General features: G+C 39.4%; 1 protein-coding gene across 17 annotated transcripts in view; it reads right to left on the reverse strand.

Annotated features, from left to right (window-relative positions):
• Window positions 1-23059, reverse strand: part of ACYP2 (acylphosphatase 2) — a 339796-nt gene that overhangs the window by 229331 nt on the left and 87406 nt on the right. For 16 of the 17 annotated variants that reach the window (XR_001715774.3, XR_001715775.3, XM_016948524.3 and 13 more), the window contains one exon: window positions 18452-18573. The exons of the other annotated variant lie outside the window; for it this stretch is intronic. Coding sequence is in view for 14 of the 16 variants with exons in the window: in XM_016948524.3 (XP_016804013.1) it covers window positions 18452-18573 (122 nt within the window). In the remaining 2 variants the exon portion in view is untranslated. The remainder of the gene's footprint in view (window positions 1-18451; window positions 18574-23059) is intronic. 17 annotated transcript variants of the gene reach the window in all.

Here is a 23059-nt window from a genome sequence, read left to right on the forward strand (position 1 = left end):
TCTCGTTCTGTCTCCCAGGCAGGAGTGCAGTGGCGTGATCTTGGCTGACTGCAACCTCGGCCTCCCAGGTTCAGGTGATTCTCCTGTCTCAGCCTTCTGAGTAGCTGGGATTACAGGCATGCACCACCACACCTGGCTAATTTTTGCATTATTAGTAGAGACGGGGTTTCACCATATTGGCCATGCTGGTCTTTAACTCCTGACCTCAGGTGATCCTCCTGCCTTGGCCTCCCAAAGTGCTGGGATTACAAGCATGAACCACCGTGTCCACCCTTTTTTTTTTTCTTTCTTTCTTTTTTTTTTTTTTAATTTTGAGACAGAATCTCACTCTGTCGCCCAGGATAGGATGCAGTGGTGCCATCTCTGCTCACTGCAACTCCACTTCCTGAGTTCAAGCAATTCTCATGCCTTAGCCTCCCAAGTAGCTGGGATTACAGGCATATGCCACCATTCCCAGCTAATTTTTGTATTTTTAGTAGAAACGGGGTTTCACCATGTTGCCCAGGATGGTCTTGAACTCCTGAGCTCAAGCGATTTACCCTCCTAGGCCTTACAAACTGCTGGGATTTCAGTCATGAGCCACTGTTCCTGGCCTATTAGGAATTATTTTTATAACCTCCATTACTAAATCTATTAATAGCCTAAGTAGCCTATCAGGCACACACCGTCCGTTGAACTTTTATTGTGAATAGCTACTATATTTAGAACTGCTTTTTAGGTGAATCAACAATGCCACTTCCTAAAGTTATCCAGTCACCAGGACCAATGAGAAAGTAGAAAGAATAGGCCATTATAATGATTAATTTTGTGTGTCAACTTGGCTGGGCCGCAGTGCCCAGATACATGATCAAGCATCATTCTGGATGTTACTGTGGGGGTATTTTGGGTGAGATTATGACTTACATCAGTGGATTTTGAGTAAAGCAGATTGCCTTCCATAATGTGGGTGAACCTCATCCAATCATTTGAAGGCCTGACCTCCCCTGAGTAAGAGTAAATTCTGCAGCCTTTAGACCGCAAGTGCAACATTGACTCATCCCTGCATCTCTAGCCTGCTGGCCCACCCTGCAGATTTTGGACTTGTCAATCTCCATAACTGTGTGAGCGAATTCCTTAAAATACATTTCTTTCTGTATATAAATACATCCTGTTTGTTCTGTTTCTCTGGAGAATCCTGTCTAATACAGTTACACACACACACACACACACACACACACACACACAAATTCTGTTCTGTTTATATATAATTAACATGCCATAAAATTCACCCATTTAAAATGTACAATTCAGTGATTTTTATAATATTCACAGAGTTGTGCAACCATCACCACAATCAGTTTGGTTTTTTATTTACTTATTTAAAATAAAGTAGAGAGGAGGTCTCATTGTATTGCCCAAATTGGTCTCGAACTCCTGGACTCATGTGATCCTCCCACCTTGGTATTTATTTATTTTTTAGAGATGTGATCTCCCACTGTCACCCAGGCTGGAGTGTAGTGGCCCAATCATAGCTCATTATAACCTTGAACTCCTGGGCTCAAGTGATCCTTCTGCCTCAGCCCACTAAGTAGCTAGGACTACAGGTGCACACCACCAAACCCAGCTAATTTTGAAAAATATTTTTTGTAGAAATGGGGGTCTCACTATGTTGGTCAGGCTGATATAAAACTCCTGGCCTTAAGCAATTTCCTCACCTCAGCCTCCAAAAGTGCTGGGATTACAGGTATGAGTCACTGCATCCGGCCTTGTTTTCATTTCTTTTAGGTATATACCTAGGAATGGAATTGCTGAGTCATATGGCAACTCTATGTTAAACTTCTTGAGGAACTGCCAGACTGTTTCCAAATAAGTTACACTATTTTTCATTCCCACCATAATTATATGCAGGTTCCAATTTCTCCACATCCATGCCAACATTTGTTATTTTCCATCATTTTCATTTTAGCCATTCTAGTAGGTATGAAGTGGTATCTCTTTGTAGTTTTGATTATTTTTCTAATAATGAATGACATCAGACATCAAGCAACTTTTCATGTGCTTATTGGCCATTTGTAAATCTTCTTTGAAGAGATCTTTGTTCAGACCTTTTGCCCATTTTTTAATCATTGTCTTTATTTTTGAGTTGTAATAGTTATTTACATATTCTAGGTATAAGTTCCTTATCAGATATAAGGTTTGCAAAAATTTTCTCCCCTTCTATGAGTTGCCTTTTCACTTTCTTGATGGTGGTGTCTTTTGAAACACAAAAATTTTAAATGTTCATAAAATCCAATTTATTTACTTTTTCCTTTTGTTGCTTGTGTTTTTGGTGTCAAACCCAAGAAACCATTGCCTTTCCAAAGTCATAAAGAGTTACATCTATGTTTTCTTCCAAGAGTTTTGTACTTCTAGCTCTGGTAGTTAGGTCTTTGATCCATTTTGAGTTATTTTTTTTTTTTCCTTAGGTGTGGTCTCCCTACATTGCCCAGGCTGGACTCGAACTCCTGGGCTCAAGAGATCTTCCCACCTCAGCCTCCCAAGTAGCTGGGACTACAGGCATGCACTACCACACCTGGCTCATTTTGATTTATTCTTACATATGGTGTGAAGTCAGAGTCCGCCTTCATTCATTTGTATGTAGATACCCAGTTGTCCCAGCACCATTTTGCTGAAAAGACTATTCTTTTCCCATTGAATTGTCTTAGCACCGTTGTCAAAAAATCAATTGACTGTAAATATAAGAGTTTATTTCTGAACTCTCAATTCTAGTCTACTGATCGTAAGTCTAGCCTTTTGTCAGTACCACACTCACTTGATTAATGTACCTTTGTAGTAAGTCTTGAAATTAGGAAGTGTGAGTCTTTCTACTTTGTTCTTTCTCAAGATTGTTTGAGTACCTTGCATTTCCATATGAATTTAGAATCAGCTTCAATTTTCCACTTTTAAAAAAGGTAGCTGGGGGCTGGGCTTGGCAGCTTACGTCTGTAATCCTAGCACTTTGGGAGGCTGAGGCAGGCAGATCATTTGAGGTCAGGAGTTCAAGACCAGCCTGGCCAACATGGTGAAACCCTGTCTCCACTAAAAATACAAAAATTAGCCTGGCACAGTGGCACATGCCTGTAGTCCCAGCTACTCAGGAGCCTGAGGCACAAGAATTGCTTAAGCCCAGGGGGCAGAAGTTGCAGTGAGCCAAGCCTGTGCTACTGCACTCCAGCCTGGGCAACAGAGTGAGGCTCTGTCAAAAAAAAAAAAGAAGAAAGAAAATAATGAATGAAGGAAGGAAGGAAAGAAAGAAAGAAGAAAGAGGAAAGAAAGAAAGAAAAAAGAAAGAGAGAGAGAGAGAAAGAAAGAAAGAAAGAAAGAAAGAAAGAAAGAAAGAAAGAAAGAAAGAAAAGAATTTCAAAAGGTAGCTGGATTCTAGAGACTGAGGTGGGAAGACCACTAGAGCTGGAGTGGTGAAGACTGCAGTGAACTGTGATTATGCCTGGGTATAGAGTGAGACCCTGTCACAAAAATAAAATAAAATAAATAAAATAAGGCAGCTAGGATTTTGATTGGAATAGCATTGAATCTGTAGATTAATTTGGAAAATATTATCATCTTAATGTTAAGTCTTCTAATTCATGAACATGGGATGTCTTTCCATTTATTTAGATCTTCTTTAATTTCTTTCAACAACATTTGATAGTTTTCAGATTACAGGTTTGCACTTATTTTAATTCACTCCTAAGTATTTTAATTCCTTTTGATCCTTTGCATATGTAACTGTTTCCTTTACACCATTTTCACTTTATTTATTTATTTGTATTTGTATATATTTTTTTGAGACAGAGTCTCGCTCTGTCTCCCAGGCTGGAGTGCAGTGGTGCGATCTCAGCTCACTGCAACCTCCGCCTCCTGGGTTCAAATGATTCTCCTGCCTCAGCCTCCTAAGTAGCTGGGATTACAGGTGCGTGCCACCATGCCCACCTAAGTTTTGTATTTTTAGTACAGATGGGGTTTTGTCATATTGACCAGGCTGGTCTCGAACTCCTGACCTCAGGTGATCCACCCACTTTGGCCTACCAAAGTGCTGGGATTACAGGCATGAGCCACCACACCCGGCCTAACGTCATTTTTAAATTGTTCATTGGAGTATACAGAAATACAATTGATCTTAGACCAACCTGGGCAACATGGTGAAACCCTGTCTTTACAAAAAATTATCTGGGTGTGGTGGTGCACACCTGTAGTCTCAGCTACTCAGAAGGCCGAGGTGGCAGAATTACCTAAGCCTGGGAAGTCAAGGCTGCAGTGAGCCATGACCATACCACTGCACTCTCACCTGTGCGACAGAGCGAGACCCAGTCTCAAAAAAAAAAGAAAGAAAAGAAAAACACAATTGATCTTGTATGCTGCAACCTTGCCAAACTTGTTTATTAGCTCTAAGAGTTTTTGTAGATTCCTTTGTATTTTGTACACACAAGATTGTGCCATTTGTAAGCAGAGATAGTTTTACTTCTTCCTTTCCAATCTGGATGTTTCATTTCTTTTTCTTACATCATTGTCCTGGCTAGAATCTGCAGTGCAATGTTGAATAGAAGCCGTGAGAGCAAACATCCTTGTCTTATTCCTAATCTTAGGAGGAAAGCTTTCAGCCTTTCACTATTAAGCGTGATGTTATCTGTGGGTTTTTTGTAGATGTTTTTCTCTAAGTTGAGAAAATTCCCTTCTATTCCTAATTTATTGCATGCTATTATCATGAAAGGGTGTTTGGATTAGTCAAATAAAGAAAAGCTTTTGAGGCCGGGTGCAGTGGCTTATGCCTGTAATCCTAGCAATTTGGGAGGCCAAGGCAGGCAGACTGCTTGAGCTCAGAAGTTTGAGACCAACCTGGGCAACATGATGAAACTCTGTCTCTGCAAAAAACAAACAAACAAACAAATAGCTGGGTGTGGTGGCACATACCTATAGAGCTACCAGGCAGGCTGAGGTGGGAGGATCACTTGAGCCTGGGTGTTGGGGACTGCAGTGAGCCATAATCGTGCCACTGCACTCCAGCCTGGGTGACAGAGCTGAGACCCTGCCCCCACCAAAAAAAAAAAAAAAATGGAATAGCTTTTGAAAATAATGTGAATTATATTTTATTTTCATTTAGATATCACTTAAAATTAGAGCATAGCTTACAAAGTAACTAGAGTTGTTAAGAAGGGTTTCCCTGGAACACAGAGGGCTGAATTGGTGCAGTGATCACCAATTCTGGAATATGTGTTAAATAACTCTGGGGTTGAGGATACATAAAAGAGCTAAGTAAGTGGGGAAAAATCTCACCTATAGAAGCACAGTAAACAATGCAGAGGAATGGCAGATAGTGTGCTCTGGTTAGGTGTAAAATTCATCCTCATGAAACCACTTAACCAGCATTTGACTTCAATGTAAATCACTGCAATGATTTAACGTGAATAAGAATTTCAGAATCCTTATTATAAGCCATTTTGTCAATTATGACTGGACACCTGCAGAGCAGATTCCAAATGTATTTTTTCTTTCTTTCTTTTTTTTTTTTTTTTTGAGATGGACTTTTGCTCTTGTTGTCCAGGCTGGAGTGTAATGGCACAATCTTGGCTCACCACAACCTCCACCTCTCAGGTTCAAGAGATTCTCCTGCCTCAGCCTCCTGAATAGCTGGGATTACAGGCATGTGCCACCATGCCCAACTAATTTTGTATTTTTAGTAGAGACAAGGTTTTTCCATGTTGGTCAGGCTGGTCTTGAACTCCTGACCTCAGGTGATCTGCCCACCTTGGCCTCCCAAAGCGCTGGGATTACAGGCATGAGCCACTGCGCCTGGCCCAAATGTATTTTTTCTTAAGAAGTAAAACATCTTGAGATTTAACTTATGCCAGAGAAGTATTCTGGGTTAAATATTCCCAGCACAATATCTTCTCTCTTTCATTAAAATCTGCATATTTTAGTGACTAATGTTTTTAAACACATATAACTTGCTAACTACAATTATGTCAATTACGTAGCTAAATTCAAAAACTTAGTGGCCAACTAGCATATTCATCAGCTGGTCACCCTCAATGTGTTCAAAATATGGTAGCATCATGTGAATCTTTCCATTCATTCTGTATTTTGCTTTGTTTTGTTTTTGTTTTGTTTTTGTTTTTTTGAGACGGAGTCTTGCTCTGTCACCCAGGCTGGAGTGCAGTGGCGCAATCTTGGCTCACTGCAAGCTCCGCCTCCCAGGTTCATGCCATCCTCCTGCCTCAGCCTCCCGAGTAGCTAGGACAACAGGCGCCTGCCACCACGCCCGGCTAATTTTTTGTATTTTTAGTAGACACGGGGTTTCACCGTGTTAGCCAAGATGGTCTTGATCTCCTAACCTCGTGATCCACCCACCTCGGCCTCCCAAAGTGCTGGGATTACAAGCATGAGCCACCGTGCCCAGCCTGTATTTTGCTTTGTTTTAGCAGTGGGAGATGTTTATGCAAGTTCTTGGGAAAGTAGGGGGTGAGAAATTTCAGGCAAATTATCCGCATATATATGACAAAACTGAATCACATTACCTTCTGATTTGGTTATATAAAAATCCTCCTTCCTGGCTGGGTGCTGTGGCTGACACCTGTAATCCCAGCACTTTGGGAGGCCTGGGCAGGCGTTTGAGGCCAGGAGTTTGAGACCAGACTGGGCAACAAAGTGAGACCTCATCTCTACAAAAAAATGTTTAAAAAAATTAGTTGGGTGTGGTGGTGCCACATGTAGTCTCAGCTACTTAAGAGGATGAGGTGGAAGGATTTGCTTGAGCCTAGGAGCTTGAAGCTACAGTGAGCTGTGATTGCACCACTGCACTCCAGCCGGGGCGACAGAGAGAGACCCTGCCTTAAAAATAAAGTTAAATAAAATAAATTAAAAATGAAAATAAAATTAAGTAATTAATTTAATTTAATGAAAAGATGAAATTTCATTATACCACCTAAAATTGCTGTACCAACAGCCATTGCTTCTCCTTCAAACACAGGCTGTTTGAGGAGAATGCAGCCTCCTTCTCAAACAGCCTGTGTAAGATTATATTCTCATTCACAACTAAATGGTATATTAGCTAAGATGCTTTTGGGCGCATGTAGCAGAAAACAACTCATGTTACCTTTAGCAAAAACAAAAAGAGAGACTTTATTATGAGGACACAGACATCTCATAATATCCAACAACAGAAATTCGAACAGGCTGGAGGGAAGAACTGAAAAACCATCAGAGCCCAAGCAGTTCTCTTTGGACCTAGTTTATGCTTCTCCTTCTACAGAATACCTGTTTCTTCTTAATCCACATGAGTCGAAAGCAATGGCCATCCCACAGCTTCTGAGTTTACATACATATCATAGCCAGACTGATTCTCTTTATTCCCTCTCAAGTCCTAAGAGAAAATTTCATTGGCCCAGTTTGGATCAGATGCCTACCTGTGACCAGAAGTGGACATCCTGCTACCTGCAATCCAGCCCTGAGACCCAGGAAGTATTCAACGGGTCTTTTATAAGGTAGATCTTTTATAAGGTAGGAAGATATACTAAAGAGTGCATACAACAAATGGATAGGACTGTACAAACCCAGTTCCTCTCTCAAATTCAATAAAAACATGAGTCATCCCTTCTCTCCTGGGATGAACCAACTAAAGGCACAGAGAAAATCCCAAGAGCATTAGAGAATCAATCTCCCTCCACACAGAAATATCAGATCTAGTGTAAGAATAAGCTAAGCTGGCTTATCAGTGACCCACTCCAACTGGACGACTGCCATGACAAAATACACCTGTAAAGTCAAATGCCACATTAAACAATGTGTGTTCATTCTCCTTCCCTCAATGTTTTGCTTTAATCTTATGGGTTATGCAAGCAGAGCTAAAAAATATTTTATGCGTAAGATAACCAAAGCATTTAGGCTAATAATAAAGCAATTTGTGCTTATAGCCTTTATTTGGAAAAGGCAAATGATTTAAATGTTAACTTTAAGGAGTCACTGAACTGTTAATTATCTATTGTTTTGTTATGTTTTACTTTCCCCTACGGGTTTGCTAGTCTTTGGATATATTAGTAAGTGTGGGACATCTTGCACAGGAAAAAAAAAGTTACTTTTAGATATAAATTCAAAGTTGAGATGTTTAAAAAATAATTTTAGGTACAGTTACCACAGATTTTCCCCTTACAGATGAATAATTTGCTAGACTGAGTTCTAGGAATACCTAAAACTCATCTTTTTCCCTAGCAGATAACAATTCATGTTAAGTAGGCACTGTCTCTAAATATATTCTCCTAGTCTCATCTTTCAACATTATCTGCTAAATTTAACTACAGATCCTTAAGTTACATTTTTTTCCATAAATGGTGTTAAGCAAAGGTATTTTAATGTGGGAAGAACATAGTGCAAGGTAGAAATAATCTTGATTTTATTTCTGATGCTCTCGTTGACAATGGAAAACTTATTTCGCCTTCTTCTTCTGTAAATTTTATACAATGACAATGCTTTACAGCTTTGTGGTAAGAAAAAAATATGAAGATGTAGCAAATATAAAAATTGCTATGATGGCTGACACTGTTGTTGGTGATCTTGCTCTGCTTATAGGAACACAGACATTTTACTTAGACTTAACTTTCAGAAATTCAACCTTTAGAGTCTCAAGTAAGTTAACAATAATATCTGCATTTGTATAATGCTTTACAGCTTATAAATAATTTCTGTAAATGTTATTCATTTATTCCACATAAATGTTACATGACAAAAGTGTTACCATCGGAGGAGACAGAGGCTCTGACATGTCAACTGATCTGCCCAAGTTGACACAAATGGTAGTAAAATTCAGATTCAAATCTCAGATTCAAACTCCATCTGTTGACTCTAGCTCCAGCATTTTCCCTTATTTGTAGTGGAGCTACTCTAATGTTTTTAAAAGCTTCTGATCCTTTTTCTCATCCTAATTTATAATATAGGAGCCAAGTGGAGAAATTCACCAGAGTTTGGCCACCATGTCTGGATAGGTCAGAGATCCTGATGGCTTCTTTTAGCCACTTAAATTTTAAATTCCTTTAACTACTTCTTTAACTCCTCACCCTACTTATTTGTTATTTGCCTATGCTTTTGTCCCTATTAAATAGAGATGTCTTCAATTTCAAAATAATGGAATACATCCTGGATTGATACCAGTCGAGGGAACACATAATAAGGGAAAGGAACAAATGATAAATCAGATGATTTTATGGCACATTGGTTTGGCATAGGACTAGTAACACATGGCTGGGTTCAAATTCAGATTGCTAAATGTGAACCTCAATTTCCTTATTGGAAAATGAGGTCAGCAATATCTATTTCATACGGTTGAAGCATGCACTAGTTTGTTTTCACACTACTATAAAGAACTACTTAAGACTGGGTAATTTATAAAGGAAACAGGTTTAATTGACTCACAGTTCTGCATGTCTGGCGAGGCCTCAAGAAACTTACAATCATGGCAGAAGGCGAAGGGGGAGCAAGGCATGTCTTAAATGGTGGCAGGAGAGAGGAGAGGAGGATCCACCACGCACTTCTAAACCATCAGATCACGTGAAAACTCCCTCACTATCATGGGAACAGTATGAGGAAAACTGCCGCCATGATCTAATCATTTCCCACCAGGTCCCTCCCTCAACACATGGGGATTACAATTCCAGATGAGATTTGGGTGGAGACACAGAGTCAAACCATATCAGAGTGAGAGTCGAATAAACACATGGGGTATGGAGGGATGTGTGGTGTGTGTATAAATACATATTTATTAGTGGTTGGAAGAGTGATTGGTACAAAATAAGTGCACAACAAATAAAAATTGCATGACTTCAGTTGGAGAAATTTGTAAATAAGTCATGTTTGAAAGAAGAGGCTCTGAACACCGGTAAGCAGCACGTATTAGTTTTACAATTTCCTCTTGTTCCATCTTGTAAGTGCTGATGATAGTGGACTTTAGGCAAGAATCTATTCAGCTGAGCATGCATAAACACAGCCCAGAGGACATTTAAACAATGCTCTTAAATAGAAAGCAAAATGTAGAGTTTCCTCATGAATGAGATGCTGCATATCACTTTCCGGCTACAGCCTGTTAAACATTTTATTCACCAATATGTGTAAGGAGCAAAGCCCATGCGTGACAGATGGCAACCCAATTCTGGCTTCTCTAAAATGGCTTTCCACTTACTCACACCAGCCCAGGGATCTGTTGAATCAAGCACTGCAGATGAAGCCTCAGCTCTGAATACTATTTCACAGTGTGACTCAGAGACCAACTGCGTTTTCCCTGATCAGTGATAGCCAAGCATTGAAACATGGTCTGAATTCAGAGTCTGGATCTAAAGAAAATGTACGTACAATTGGTCATCCAACTCCAGCAAGTTTATGTATGTATATAAAAGCATAGGAGAATAGAAAAATCATTTTGATCAGCCATTAAATTATCGATAGCAATCAGGATTTAAACAAAGTACCTGGGCCTCCTATAGTCAACATCCAATTCAAACAGCAAAAATCTAAGGACTAACCTTGATGCCTCTCTTTTCCTTAACTTTCCTCACATCCAGTAATAACGATTTCAAATGTTAAATAACCCTTAAATCCAGGCACTTCTCTGTGTTACCACTGCAACTCCTACTCTAAGCCAACATCATCTATCCCTTGGTCCCTCTATATTTATTTATTTATTTAGAGACGGAGTCTCACTCTGTCACCCAGGCTGGAGTGCAGTGGCATGATCTCGGCTCAGTGCAAACTTCGCCTCCTGGGTTCAAGCAATACTCCTGCCTCAGCCTCCCGAGTACCTGGGATTACAGGCCTGTGCTACCACACCTGGCTAATTTTTGTATTTTTAGTAGAGACGGGGTTTCACCATGTTGGTCAGGCTGGTCTCAAACTCCTGACTTTGTGATCCGCCCGCTTCGGCCTCCCAAAGTGCTGGGATTACAGGCGTGAGCCACCGTGCTGGCGATCCCCCTATATTTAATCTGACCCTCCTTAATGCAGTCTGAAAGAGCTCTTCCAAATGCAAACTTGGTCCTGTCACTGCCTCCGCATCATTCTTGCAGCTTAAAGCCTTAAATGTCTTCCCTTTGTACTTATAATTAAGATTAAAACACTTAGCATGATCTATAAGGTACAGTGTTTTTAGTTACCACGGTGTACAACTAAGTACACTCAGGGCTCTTAGTTACTAAAAGCAGACGTGGACTCTGGCTAATTTAAAAAGCAAAGAAATGTATTAAAAAGATATTACCACTAGGAAGAAATGAACTCTGGCCCATTCAGACAAGAAAGAAATTTATAAAAGGATATGGCCCCCAGCAGCTAAGTAAATGGTTGCCACAGCTTGCACTGCCAACACCCTGGAAACCACTGCCAGAGCCACTGCCACACCTGCCAAGGCCAGAGGAGAAGCCCTCACTGTTCTGCTTCTGGCTCCCGACCCAGATACTGGCTGGGTGGTGTTGACTGGCTGAAGACTAGGTCCTGCACCCACACCTAACCACCTGGGAGCTGAGCTTCTATAATGGGAAGGCAGTGGGCCTCCTGCCAAGACCCCTAAAGTAGGGAATTCCCCATACTCAAGAAGGGGTTTCAAAAAATGCCGAGCAGCCAAAAAAAAAGAGGCCTGGTGTGGTGGCTCATTCCTTCATAGTCCCTGCACTTTGGGAGGCCAAGGCAGGAGGACCACTTGAGCCCAAGTTCAAGACTAACATGGGCAACAATAGCGAGACCCTGTCTCAAAAAAGAAAAAGAGAGGAAAAGAAAAGAAAAAGAAAAAGAAAAGCATCCACTGCATCCTATAACCTTTGCCTCCCCCTTCAACACCATCTCACCCCTCCTTGTCTACGCTCCAGCTACACTGTCCTTCCTACAAATATTTCCCCTGAAGAGCTCTTGCCTCTGCCTAGAATGCCCCTTTCACCACCACCAGCCCCACCCTCTCTGGTCCAGGCTCGTGTCAGGGTCCTGGCAGGAAAAAGATGGCACACCCATGGGTGAGTTCCATGAGGGAACCATTTACAAAGGTATGAGCATAGTTAAACGAAGCCAACTAGCTATAGTGAAACATTCTGAACTAGCAACAGCAGGAATCCTTTAACACCCCCTCATCTAAAGGAATAAGTGGACAGTTGGTTCCCAGAACCTAGAAAGAATAGCTGTGGCCTTCAGCAGAGAAATTAAGTTAATCTATAGTCTGGCTGGAAAGGGGAGTAAATTGCCTGATTTCTCTCTGTTCCCACCACCCAGTCTCCTGATGATGCCTCTCCTGGGTCAAACCCAGCCTGAGGCCAGAGGGACAGGTTGCTTGTTGATGCAGGCCACAGAGGCCGCCTCCTGGAGCACACAGCAGGGTCGAGAAAGATGGAGGGTGGATCTAAAAGGGCTAATGGAAAAAAATCCAGGGTCTTTTGTTTTAGGTTACTTTCCCTAACAGCACCTAACTCTATATGTATCTATATAATCATAAGTGGCTTAATTATTATTATTATGGCCAGGTGCAGTGGCTCTCACCTGTAATCTCAACACTTTGGGAGGTGGAGGCAGCCAAATCGCTTGAACCCAGGAATTCAAGACCAGCCTGGGCAACACAGTGACACCCTGACTCTATTTTTTAAAGAGAATAAATAAATAAAATAAATTATTATTATTATTTTCTATCTTCCCCACTGGATTGTAATTTCCTCAAGGTCAGAGATTGAGTCTATCTGTGCTTACCATTGTTCTCCAGGAACTCCCCAGGAACTAGCGTAGTACCTGACACACAGATGGGCTTCAGTCAATAGTCGAATTAAAGAAGGTATCTGAATATGGGATACTGTGCTTTAAATAGTCGAATTCTTAAGCCTTTAATAACTAGAACAGAGAAGTCATGTCTGTCTACTTCCTTGCCAGCCAGGCTGTTTCCCTGTTTTTTCTTTTTTGTTCATCCAATAAAATGTGCTTCAACTGCAAAATCTCTGTGACCTTGCCTAAAGTGAGCTAAAATTCTACGAGTTTACTTTTATTTTGCCCAAAGTTTATCTTGCTAAGTTAACTTTTCTAGGTAATTTGTTGAGAGCTCATTCTATGGTATACATGTAGAAAGCTAACTTAATCAGGCTTCATGATAACCAGAAAGTCTAAACCACAATGCACAGCAGACATTCCAGTTTAAAACCCTTTGCCTTTGTGCTATATTAAAATGTGCCTTGAAACAGGCATGATGCCATATGATGAATAACATATGGTACATGACAGTCCCTATTCATATGGAAAATATGTTAATGATATCCTATATAGGAAGTAAAAGTGGAACCAGATTTATTTTTCTATATAGGTTGATCTGGTCTCAGCAACTAAAAATACTTATTTTCAATGTCACAGTGGAAATGAGATGGAGGCTGAATAGAGATGGCTGGTATGTGAGGTCACTTACAAAATAATCTACCAGATAAAAACAGGTGTATGATTGGGGAGGTCAGACTCAAAGTAATGTTGAGGGCAAATAGGAGATGTTTAGAGAAGCCCCTGAGCCGTAGCAAGGGAGTCGTTCAAGCCCAAGCTCTACCCCAGGTCCAGAGAACCCATGCCTTCCTGTGAGAAACAGACTCTGTAACCCCCAGATGTTACTCCCTCAAGCCTTGTGGAATGTGCTTATTTTTTCTGGCTAGAGCTCTATGAGACCCAATGCCCCCTTTTAATAACAATAGTTTGTAATATCTCCTTTACTTTCCTGAAATGGAATTCAGAGGCAATGCAATTTACGCAAAACACTTTAAAGCCAATATAATGATCTAACTATGTAAGATATTAATAAAATACATTTACAGGCCTGGCACAGTTGTTCACATCTGTAATCTGCGCCCTGTTAAGTTTTTATTTTTTATAGAGGCAGGGTCTCATTACGTTGCCTAGGGTAGTCACAAACTCTTGGGCTCAAGCAATCCTCCCACCTTGCCCTCTCAAAATGACGGGATTACAGCCTTGAGCCACCATGTCCAGATCAGACCTTGATTTTATAGTTCTGACATCCAGAATTATAAGAAAATAAATGTGTTGTATTACATCACTCTGCTTGTGGCCATTTGTTACAGCAGCTGTAGGAAACTAACATGCATGGTAACTGATTATTTTCTAAGCCTGATTCTAAAACCTTCTCATAAATTTCATGAACTAACCAATAGGCTCCCATTAAAAACCCTTTTATGCTAAAGCCAATCAGAGTTGGTTTCTAGTATGTCCAACAAAGGACCCAGGCTGGTACAATTATAGACCAGCCCTCTAAGGTTCACCAGTAAGAAAACAACATCATCAGCAACTTTGGTCTCTGTTCAGGAGTCATACTCCCATGAGAGTGAAACTAATTTTCCAGATTAGAGCACGTGTCCACCTCTGTGGTCAGAGGGCTGATGTCTGGTGGGCAGCCCCACCAGAACCACACAAATTGGGGAAGGGGAAGTTTGCTCAAAGTAATGAATTAAGTGTTTTTACCAGGAAGGAGGAAAATAACCCCAGCAAGTCAAAACCAACATATTTTTAATAATGTAATATTTCTAAGACATAAAAGTCATCTTCATATCCAAAAGTTGGATTGCCAAAATAAAAAACCAATAAGGAACTTCCAGCTAAATACGGCAGATTGGCCAGACATGGTGGCTTGTGCCTGTAATCCCAGCACTTTGGGAGGCCAAGGCACGAGGATCACTTGAGCCCACAAGTTCAAGACCAAGCCTGGGTAATATAGGGAGACCATGCCTCTATGAAAAAATAATTAATTAATTAAAATATATATGGCAGATAAATTAAATGTGTTTGTCTTCTCTTTTTTTCTGAAATTTCATCTAAAAATGGTATAAACCATAAGGGCAGGTAGGAAATGAATATCAGCAGACAAAAAAACAAGTATTTGAAAGCTAGGATACACATGAAAGAATGGTAAATAACGTTACCAAGCAAAAGAAGCTAAAATCTGTTTTCAAAGCAGTGGATCCCAAGAAGCAGCCAAGCACTTTACTCTGCAGGCATTCAAAAAGGCTGAGGACTTAGAAGCATTTGAGAACATCCTGTGCATAAAAAGCAGCATTTCATGCCTTATGACTACACATGGGTGGCTAGAGAATCTGATAAAATTCTATCATACCAAAATAAAATGTATTTGGGCAAATAAATTAGTAGACCCTACTTACCTCTGGAGAAAATTAATAAATTAGGTTATTAAAAGTAGAAATAGATAACTAAGATTATAAGATATTTCAGGAAAGCCTCCAACCTCAACAATAAATCCCAGAAGAAACAAAGACAGTATAAGGAACAAAACAAAACTTTACTAAAATTATAATTGAATCATTGGAGAGATCAAAAAACATTATATCCATAAAAGAAGATGATTATTTTTTAAAAAGGAATAATCAGGACAAGAATAAGTTTATAGAAATTAAAAATATGGCCATGAAACAAAAAAAGTCAATAAAAGTATTAGAAGATAAAAGCAAACGAATCTAGAAAGTAAACTCAAAAGATAAAAAAGATAGCCAAAAAGAGAGAAAAAAATAAGATGCTTAAATATTCATTCCAGGATGTGCAACATCTGACTCATAGGATTTTCAGAAAAAGAAAACAGAGAGATGAATAAACTGATGGGAAGAAATCCTCAAATAAATCCAAGAAGAAAATATCCCAGAGTTGAAGTAATTCAATTTAGACATACAATTTCAGATTGGAAGGTCCCATTAAGTGCTCAGCCCAATGAATTAAAAAAGACTTATACCAAGTCACAGTATGGAATTTCAGGAAACTAAGAAAAAACTTGGAATTGCTAGAGGACTGGGGATGGGAGGCAAGCACATTAAAAGAATGTGGAATCAGAATGGGCATCAAACTTGCTGGTAGCAACTGAGTTCAGAAGACAATGAAGCAATCCTTTCCCAGTTCTAATGGGAAGTTATTTTCATCCTAGAATTCTATTCATATCCTTAAGTAACAAACAACTGTGCAGGTAAACATACAAGGCATCCATGCACTCTTGCTCACCCTACTGAAGGATGAGTCCCAGCACAATTGTTACCAATGGAGTGACCTAACCAAAATAAAACAAAACAAAAGAAATGGAAGATGGAAAACAGGGAATGTCCTGGGATGACAATCAAGACAGCAACCAGTCCAGACAGGAGCAGGAAGACAGAGACCACAAATAGATTATCTGAAATGTTGAGTGTAGTATTAGTCAGCATCTGAAAATCTAATGAAACATTTGGTTGAATTGATAGAAAAATAATAAGATGCTCGCCATGCATGGTGGCTGACACCTGTAATCCCAGCACTTTGGGAGGCCAAAAAGGGTGGATCACCTGAGGTCACGACCAGCCTGGCCAACATGGTGAAACCCTATCTCTACTAAAAATACAAAAAATTAGCCAGGCATGGTTGCAGGCGCCTGTAATCCCAGCTCTTCCAGAGGCTGAGTCAGGAGAATCACTTGAACCTGGGAGGTGGAGGTTGCAGTGAGCCAAGATTGAGCCATTGCACTCCAGCCTGGGCAACAAGAGCAAAATTCCAACTCAAAAGAAAAAAAAGAAAAAGAAAAAGAAAGAAAGAAAGAAAAATGATAAGATGGAAAGCTAGGCAATTCTTAACTCAAAAGAAAACAAAAGGTTGTGATACAGCAGGAACATCGCCATCTTGTACAAACCCCTCATTCTAAAGTTCACCTTAATAAAAAACTGCCTAAATCCAAAGGGCATCAGCCTAATGGCTTAGGCCAGCATGACCATAAACCACAAATAACATCTCCAACCAGAAACTTTCCAAACCCCTCCGTGACCAGAGACATGCTAGCCATGAGATAACCCACCTCCAGTGGGGAAGATACCAGCCTTGAGATAACCCCCATCTGGGTGGAAAGATGTCTGCCCCAAGATAAACATCCCTCCTCCCAGAGACATTCCAACCCCACCATAAAACTTCTCCCTTACACAGAAACATTCCAAGCTTATAATAAGCCCCTTCACCCTAAGACCAATATATACTCCAATATATAGTCTGTAAGAGAAAGTGCTCCTGACCAAAAAAAAAAAAAAAAAAAAAAAAAAAAAAAAAAAAAAAAAAAAAAAAAAAAAAAAAAAAATTAATCGGCCAGAAGCCCCTCTCAGGTTTTATCTAAAGTAAACCTGTCTTAACTGCCAAGCCACATTTTGTGTTTCTTTCCTCTTTCTTTAACTCTTACAGGTGGTACAATGAAGGATAAGTAGTCAAAGTACAATGCTTGGGTTACCAATGACCAACACTGACATCATAATGTAAATACTCGATATTGAATTAACTAGAAATGAAGTTAGAATTATATTAGAATGACAGGAGAGGGAAATATGTGTGTGTCAGGGGTTAATAGATAATATCTAAAATTTGTAAATGAAGACATAGGTGTATAATGATAGGCATTTTATATCAGGAAAAACTACTGAAGATTTAAAAGCCCCTGGGAAGCACAGCTGAGGGGAGGGAGAAGGTACTGCTTTTTTTTTTTTTAATATAAGCTTTGTAGTACTATTTAATATTGTATATAGCTTTGTACTACTTTGATAAAACAAACTGATAACGCTGCCCCCAAAAAGAACCAATGAGAATAAGTCCAGAGATTATTCACATTTTAGCTTGTATCATGCGTTAACACCAACACTCCATTTAATGTGAATTATCTTCAAAGACCCAATATTTACTAAATTTAGGAAGAGATCAATCATTGCTTCATATGCCCTACCTCCCTCAGGGACCAATACTTGAATTTTCAAAGCATTATTCACAAAGGGAAAAATATTTTCTCCTATTTTCTATGTGTGATAAGTGAATATCCCAAAGCATGAAATATGAATTTAAAATATTTGTTTTCCAAATGTTCATTTATTCTTTACATTTACTACACCACATCTGTTTGGCATTTAATAACCAAATCAAAAGCCTCTCTTCCTCTGCTCTGCCTTAGCCACTCAATCCCCTCTCAAATGGTGACCTCATTACATCGTCCAGGGCCTTCCCTGCTTTGACTCCTCATTTGAGTAATTCCCACATTCACCTTACAAACTGCCAAATATTCAGTATCCTATAAACAACAGTATTATATATATTTTTGCTAACAACATATATATACACACATATATATATAAAACAGTAAAGAAGTGTATAAATTCAGAACCTATTAATCTAGAGTAAACAAATTTAGTATGCATCTAATAAAACGTACTTCTCTGGTAGACAGAACAGTCTGTCAGTGCTTACATGACTGTAAAAAACTATCTTTGAATTGAATCAATCAAATATAGACTCAATATTCGTTTCTTTTACATGGGCACTTTTTCCCTCAAAATGTCTCTAACAGATAAGTTCTGCCATCCTGAGGCTAATTTTATATACCAAAATGTTCTGATGAACTGTAAAAGGTAGGTATTCATTAAAATCAGTATTTATTTTGAAGACTTACTTAAGCAAATTGTTGATTTTATGAAAGTAGTTGATGAGCAAGAAATGTTCTCCTTCCATGGTTCTTCACTCACAATTATGACTTGACCAAAACCAAACTCTGATAATTGTACGAATTTATAGCTGGAAACAAAATATGTGAGAACAGTAAGAAAAAGTTCATCACCAAGAAACCCCAAGGGCAGGTTGCATAGTTATGTCATGAAATCAGTCAATCTAGACAATCTAACTTATGGTTCAAGTCAAAATTCATATCCCTTCCCTATCAACCCAAATATTGAAGGGGAAAACACACTAGAAAGCTATTTTATCTGAATTATTGGGATAATAGCTATAATTTTCACATAGTTTTGCAAATGGAATTAATGTTTTGGTGTGAGCAAGATATCGATAAACTATTTGTCATATCAGTTAGATATATTAAACATATATAATGAATAAATGAAATAAAAAGCATTTGTCTTACACAAATAATTAAGTTCCTTTAAGTTATTTTTAAAAGTATTTTTTTCTGATTTTAGATTTACAGAAAATTCATTATATTCTTAATATAGGAATCAACAGGTAATATAGTAGAAAGCTATTAAAGTACAGGTGACAAATGGCAAATAAAATACAGATGACATACACAATATGCAATATAGTTACTATTTTCTGAATAAAAAATCTGGACCAAGATAAGCCCTTCCATGGGAAAAATAAATAATTTGAAAACAGAACTATCTTAGAAAATCCAGAATGTGTCATTATTGAAAATATACATCATTATAAATGCAAAGAAAGATATCATTCACTTAAAGAATACAAAGAGGTTCCATTTGGTACTTATTTTACCATCTAGAATTCAACTGCACATTCTGAGCAAAAATATCTTTAAAAAAGAAATGGAAACAAAAGCAGTACAGGGTATTATGCTTCTGTTAAACTCAGTGAGCATGTGCCCTTGCCAACGGATATGATCAAACCTAAATCAGTCAAGGGATGTTGACAACCTGTGGAAAGAATGTATGATTTTATTTGAATTGTATCCTGGACGATGGGCAAATATGTCAGAAACTGCCCATGTCACCAGGCCGTGAATGGTGATATCTTCTTTGCTGCCTATCAGTTCACTAGATAAGCAGATAAACTTAGGGTGTCCTGCTTGGGTGACACCCTGATTAGTTCCACCAGTGCCTGGTTCCACTCACGAATCCTCCTCAAGCTGGTGGAAGACAACCAGCTCTTTTTCTCTACTCCCTGGAGAACCTTTTCCATATGGACATCTTTTTTGAAATTAACTACATTAATCCAGAAAAAGCAGCATTTTGAAATCATAGGAGCCTGGTGCAAATAATTTATTTAACTTCTCTGAGCTTAGGTTTCCATGGAGTGAAAGAAATCTATTTATAGTATGCCTATGGGGGTACTATATCTGACAGTACTACTATATTACAGTATGTCTATGGAGGTACTATATCTGACAGTACTACACATTATTAGACTCTGTGTTTATCACAACACATGTTACAGAATACACAATTTCAATATGTGTCAAATATTTCTCTAACTTCAGAATTCAATTCATAACTGAACACTTAGATGCATTGTTCTCTCTGCCAAATTGGACCTCTGGGTGCATGTAATTTGTTGAACAGCAGATAGGCTTAATATGTCTTTGGCTATTATGTAGTATATGGAGGGTGTCATAGGACAGGTTTTAGAGTTAGATTTAGGATGAAATTCAATCTCCACCATCACGTCCTAAATATATGCTATTAAGAAATTCGATTAACTTCTCTGAGCCTCTATTTTCCATTTGTAAAATAGGAAAATAATACTTTTTCTATCTACCTCACAAGGATTTTTGTAGGAATGAAATTGGACAATATATGTCAAAATGCTTTGTGAATAATAGAATGCTATATAAATACAAATTGTCTACATTATTATCACAATTATTACTGTGAGTAATGGAATTACTATAAATAATAATTTTATTATTCCTGACACATGATTTAGGAAAAAAGGAAGAAATTATCTCATTTAAGAAAAACCAGGCTGGGTGCCTGTAATCCCAGCACTTTGGGTGGCCAAGGCAGGTGGATCTCTGAGGTCAGGAGTTCTAGACCAGCTTGGCCAACATGGTGAAACCCCATCTCTACTAAAAATACAAAAATTAGCTAGGTGTGGTGGTGCACACCTGTAGTCCCAGCTACTTGGGAGGCTGAGGCAGGAGAATTGCTTGAACCCGGGAGGTGGAGGGTGCAGTGAGCTAAGATCACACCACTGCACCCTAGCCTGGTTGACAGAGCGAGACTCTGTCTAAAAAAAAAGAAAAAGAAAAAGAAAAACCAGTTGTTGCATAGCCAGCTCTTTTTTATATGAGGAAAAGTTAGTAAGTAAATATTTACGTAAAGCCAGAGAATTAAAATACAACTTCTAGTCTGCACACTACTACTGAAACTTCTTGGAGAAATCTCCCTGATTTATTTAGCCTGGCTTTCTTATCTCTAAAGTAATATCTACCTCATTAGATTTCTATGAGGACAAACATGGGAAAACAGTGGGAGATATGTCAAATCCTTTAGAAGGAAGTCTCTTGTATTCAGATGAGTTATATGTTCCTTCTTTAGACATATGATTGTGGGCAATCATCTCACCTTGGTAATGCCTCTTATTTTATGAACAAGACTGCAGATATCATTATCAGAGATGTATAGGTGTGGTAGAGTTAACCCAGGAAATCTTTAAGGAACACCGGAGAACCTCAGCTTCACTCTTTAATTATAGCATGGTTAACACACAGTACTGTTATGTTAAGAAGACTTCAAACCACAGTTAAGTAAAATCGAGAGACAAAAATGACCCATTGTTTGCAGAAGAGGAGAAACAGAACATTCAAGAAAATCAAAACAAGATCAATCTGTCAGCAGAATATCACAAGGACTTCGAACTTCCTTTTCAGACCCAGGAAATTTTCTTTAAAAGAGAAACTTAGAAATGTATCGTTGGCAAGAAAGAGAAAGAAGCAAAAGAAGAACCTTTTTTACATTATTAGCACATTATACCTAATCTAGAAACTATCTGTCTCTTATGCTATTTTTAAGTGCCACCTCAATGAAAAGAAGGTGAATTTTACATTTCACTGTAACTAATAATGTTCCCAGAATAACTTATCTTATTCCATTGTAGGCAGAAGTCTAGCAAACGTCTTAAACCCTTACCAGCTCTGGGTTATGATAGGCACTCAGAAGCTGTTCTTTCATTGTACAGGAAAATCCCTATCTCGAAACTGTACTTGAATATAAGCCAGGATCCGGGCCTAGGGCCTGAGTTACTGGTTAGGGTTTTTATACCAATTCCATCCTCTACCCAGAGAGTCTGTGCCAGTATCAACACCAAGTTTCTTGACAGGAAATTGCTTTCTTCCCTTTCTTGAAATGAGATTTAATGAAAGACCAGAACACCTGTTGCCCTCTCCCAGTGAGAGTAAACTTTAATTAGTTAGGGTCTAATCAAGAGCAAAAACTACACAGTAATTTAAACAGGGATGTTTAATATAAAGAATTACTGAGTAAAGAAAGATAGGAGAGTGACTCTAAAGATAGAATGAAAGCTCTAAACACTGCTGTAGGACTGAGGGAAAGTTCCAAAAAAGGACAAACTTGGAGGAAGGGATCAGAGCTCATTGAAGAAGGTGTGGTCACAATCTACTTGGTGGCAGAGGAGTTCCTAAGTTGCACAGCCCAGAGATGGCTAAGAGTTGCCAGGAAAGAAGTAACCCTTTGGGGCAGGCAAGTCAGAGCCGGTGGGCAAGCTGGGTGTACACAAGGGGACTGGTACAGAGAGAGTCACGGAGCCACTGTAGGTGTGAGGCCTGGAACACACAGTGTCTGTGTCAGGATATCTAGGACCCAGGAAAGCTGAACTTGATGGGTGGGTGTGCAGAGTGAGTTGGGCTGCCACTGAGGGTGCTGGTGGGACTGAGAGCTGGGGAGGCCTTCCACAGCAACCGAGTGCACCTCTGCATATGACTTGGGCTAGAGTAGTCTGAGCTAGTGGATGAAGGCTGGGCATTCAGTTCACTAGACAGCCAGCCCTATGGGGCCCCCAGCATGCCTATGCAGAGCAGCAATATAGGACAGGGTGAATGCCATGCTGTCCGGGTCTCCTAACCACACTCTGCCAGTCAAGAAAAGAGCTGAAGAAGGCACACAGCAAAAGCAATGCCCTGTAGGCACTTATACTGAGCCAACAGTGAAGCTAAAAACATGCTCTTCAGGGGTCCGGCCAACAAGCCATCAGGACCAGGGAGGAAAACACCTTTTTTCTGCAATGCCTCTCTCCAGCACCCTCTACTGATGAAACATTGTGCCAGCTAGTAAAAGGAAAAACTAATTACAGGGCCCAGATCTGTTTTAATAGATGAGTCGGTGAAGGGAGCTGAGAGGCAATAAATTGATAACTGGCACATTCTCCCTCTGGGGAAAGCACTCCATACAATCAGACCTCCCCAGTTAGTTGCTTTCTTTCCTGTTCACTAGAGTGTATCTTGTCCTCATGGGCCACCTGCTTCCATCAACTTCCCAATGACTGATTTTTCTAACAGAGCCCTTCCAGCCATTTT

The sequence above is a fragment of the Pan troglodytes genome, chromosome 12 (assembly GCF_028858775.2).
Source record: "Pan troglodytes isolate AG18354 chromosome 12, NHGRI_mPanTro3-v2.0_pri, whole genome shotgun sequence".
In the NCBI taxonomy this organism is placed as follows: Eukaryota; Metazoa; Chordata; class Mammalia; order Primates; family Hominidae; genus Pan; species Pan troglodytes.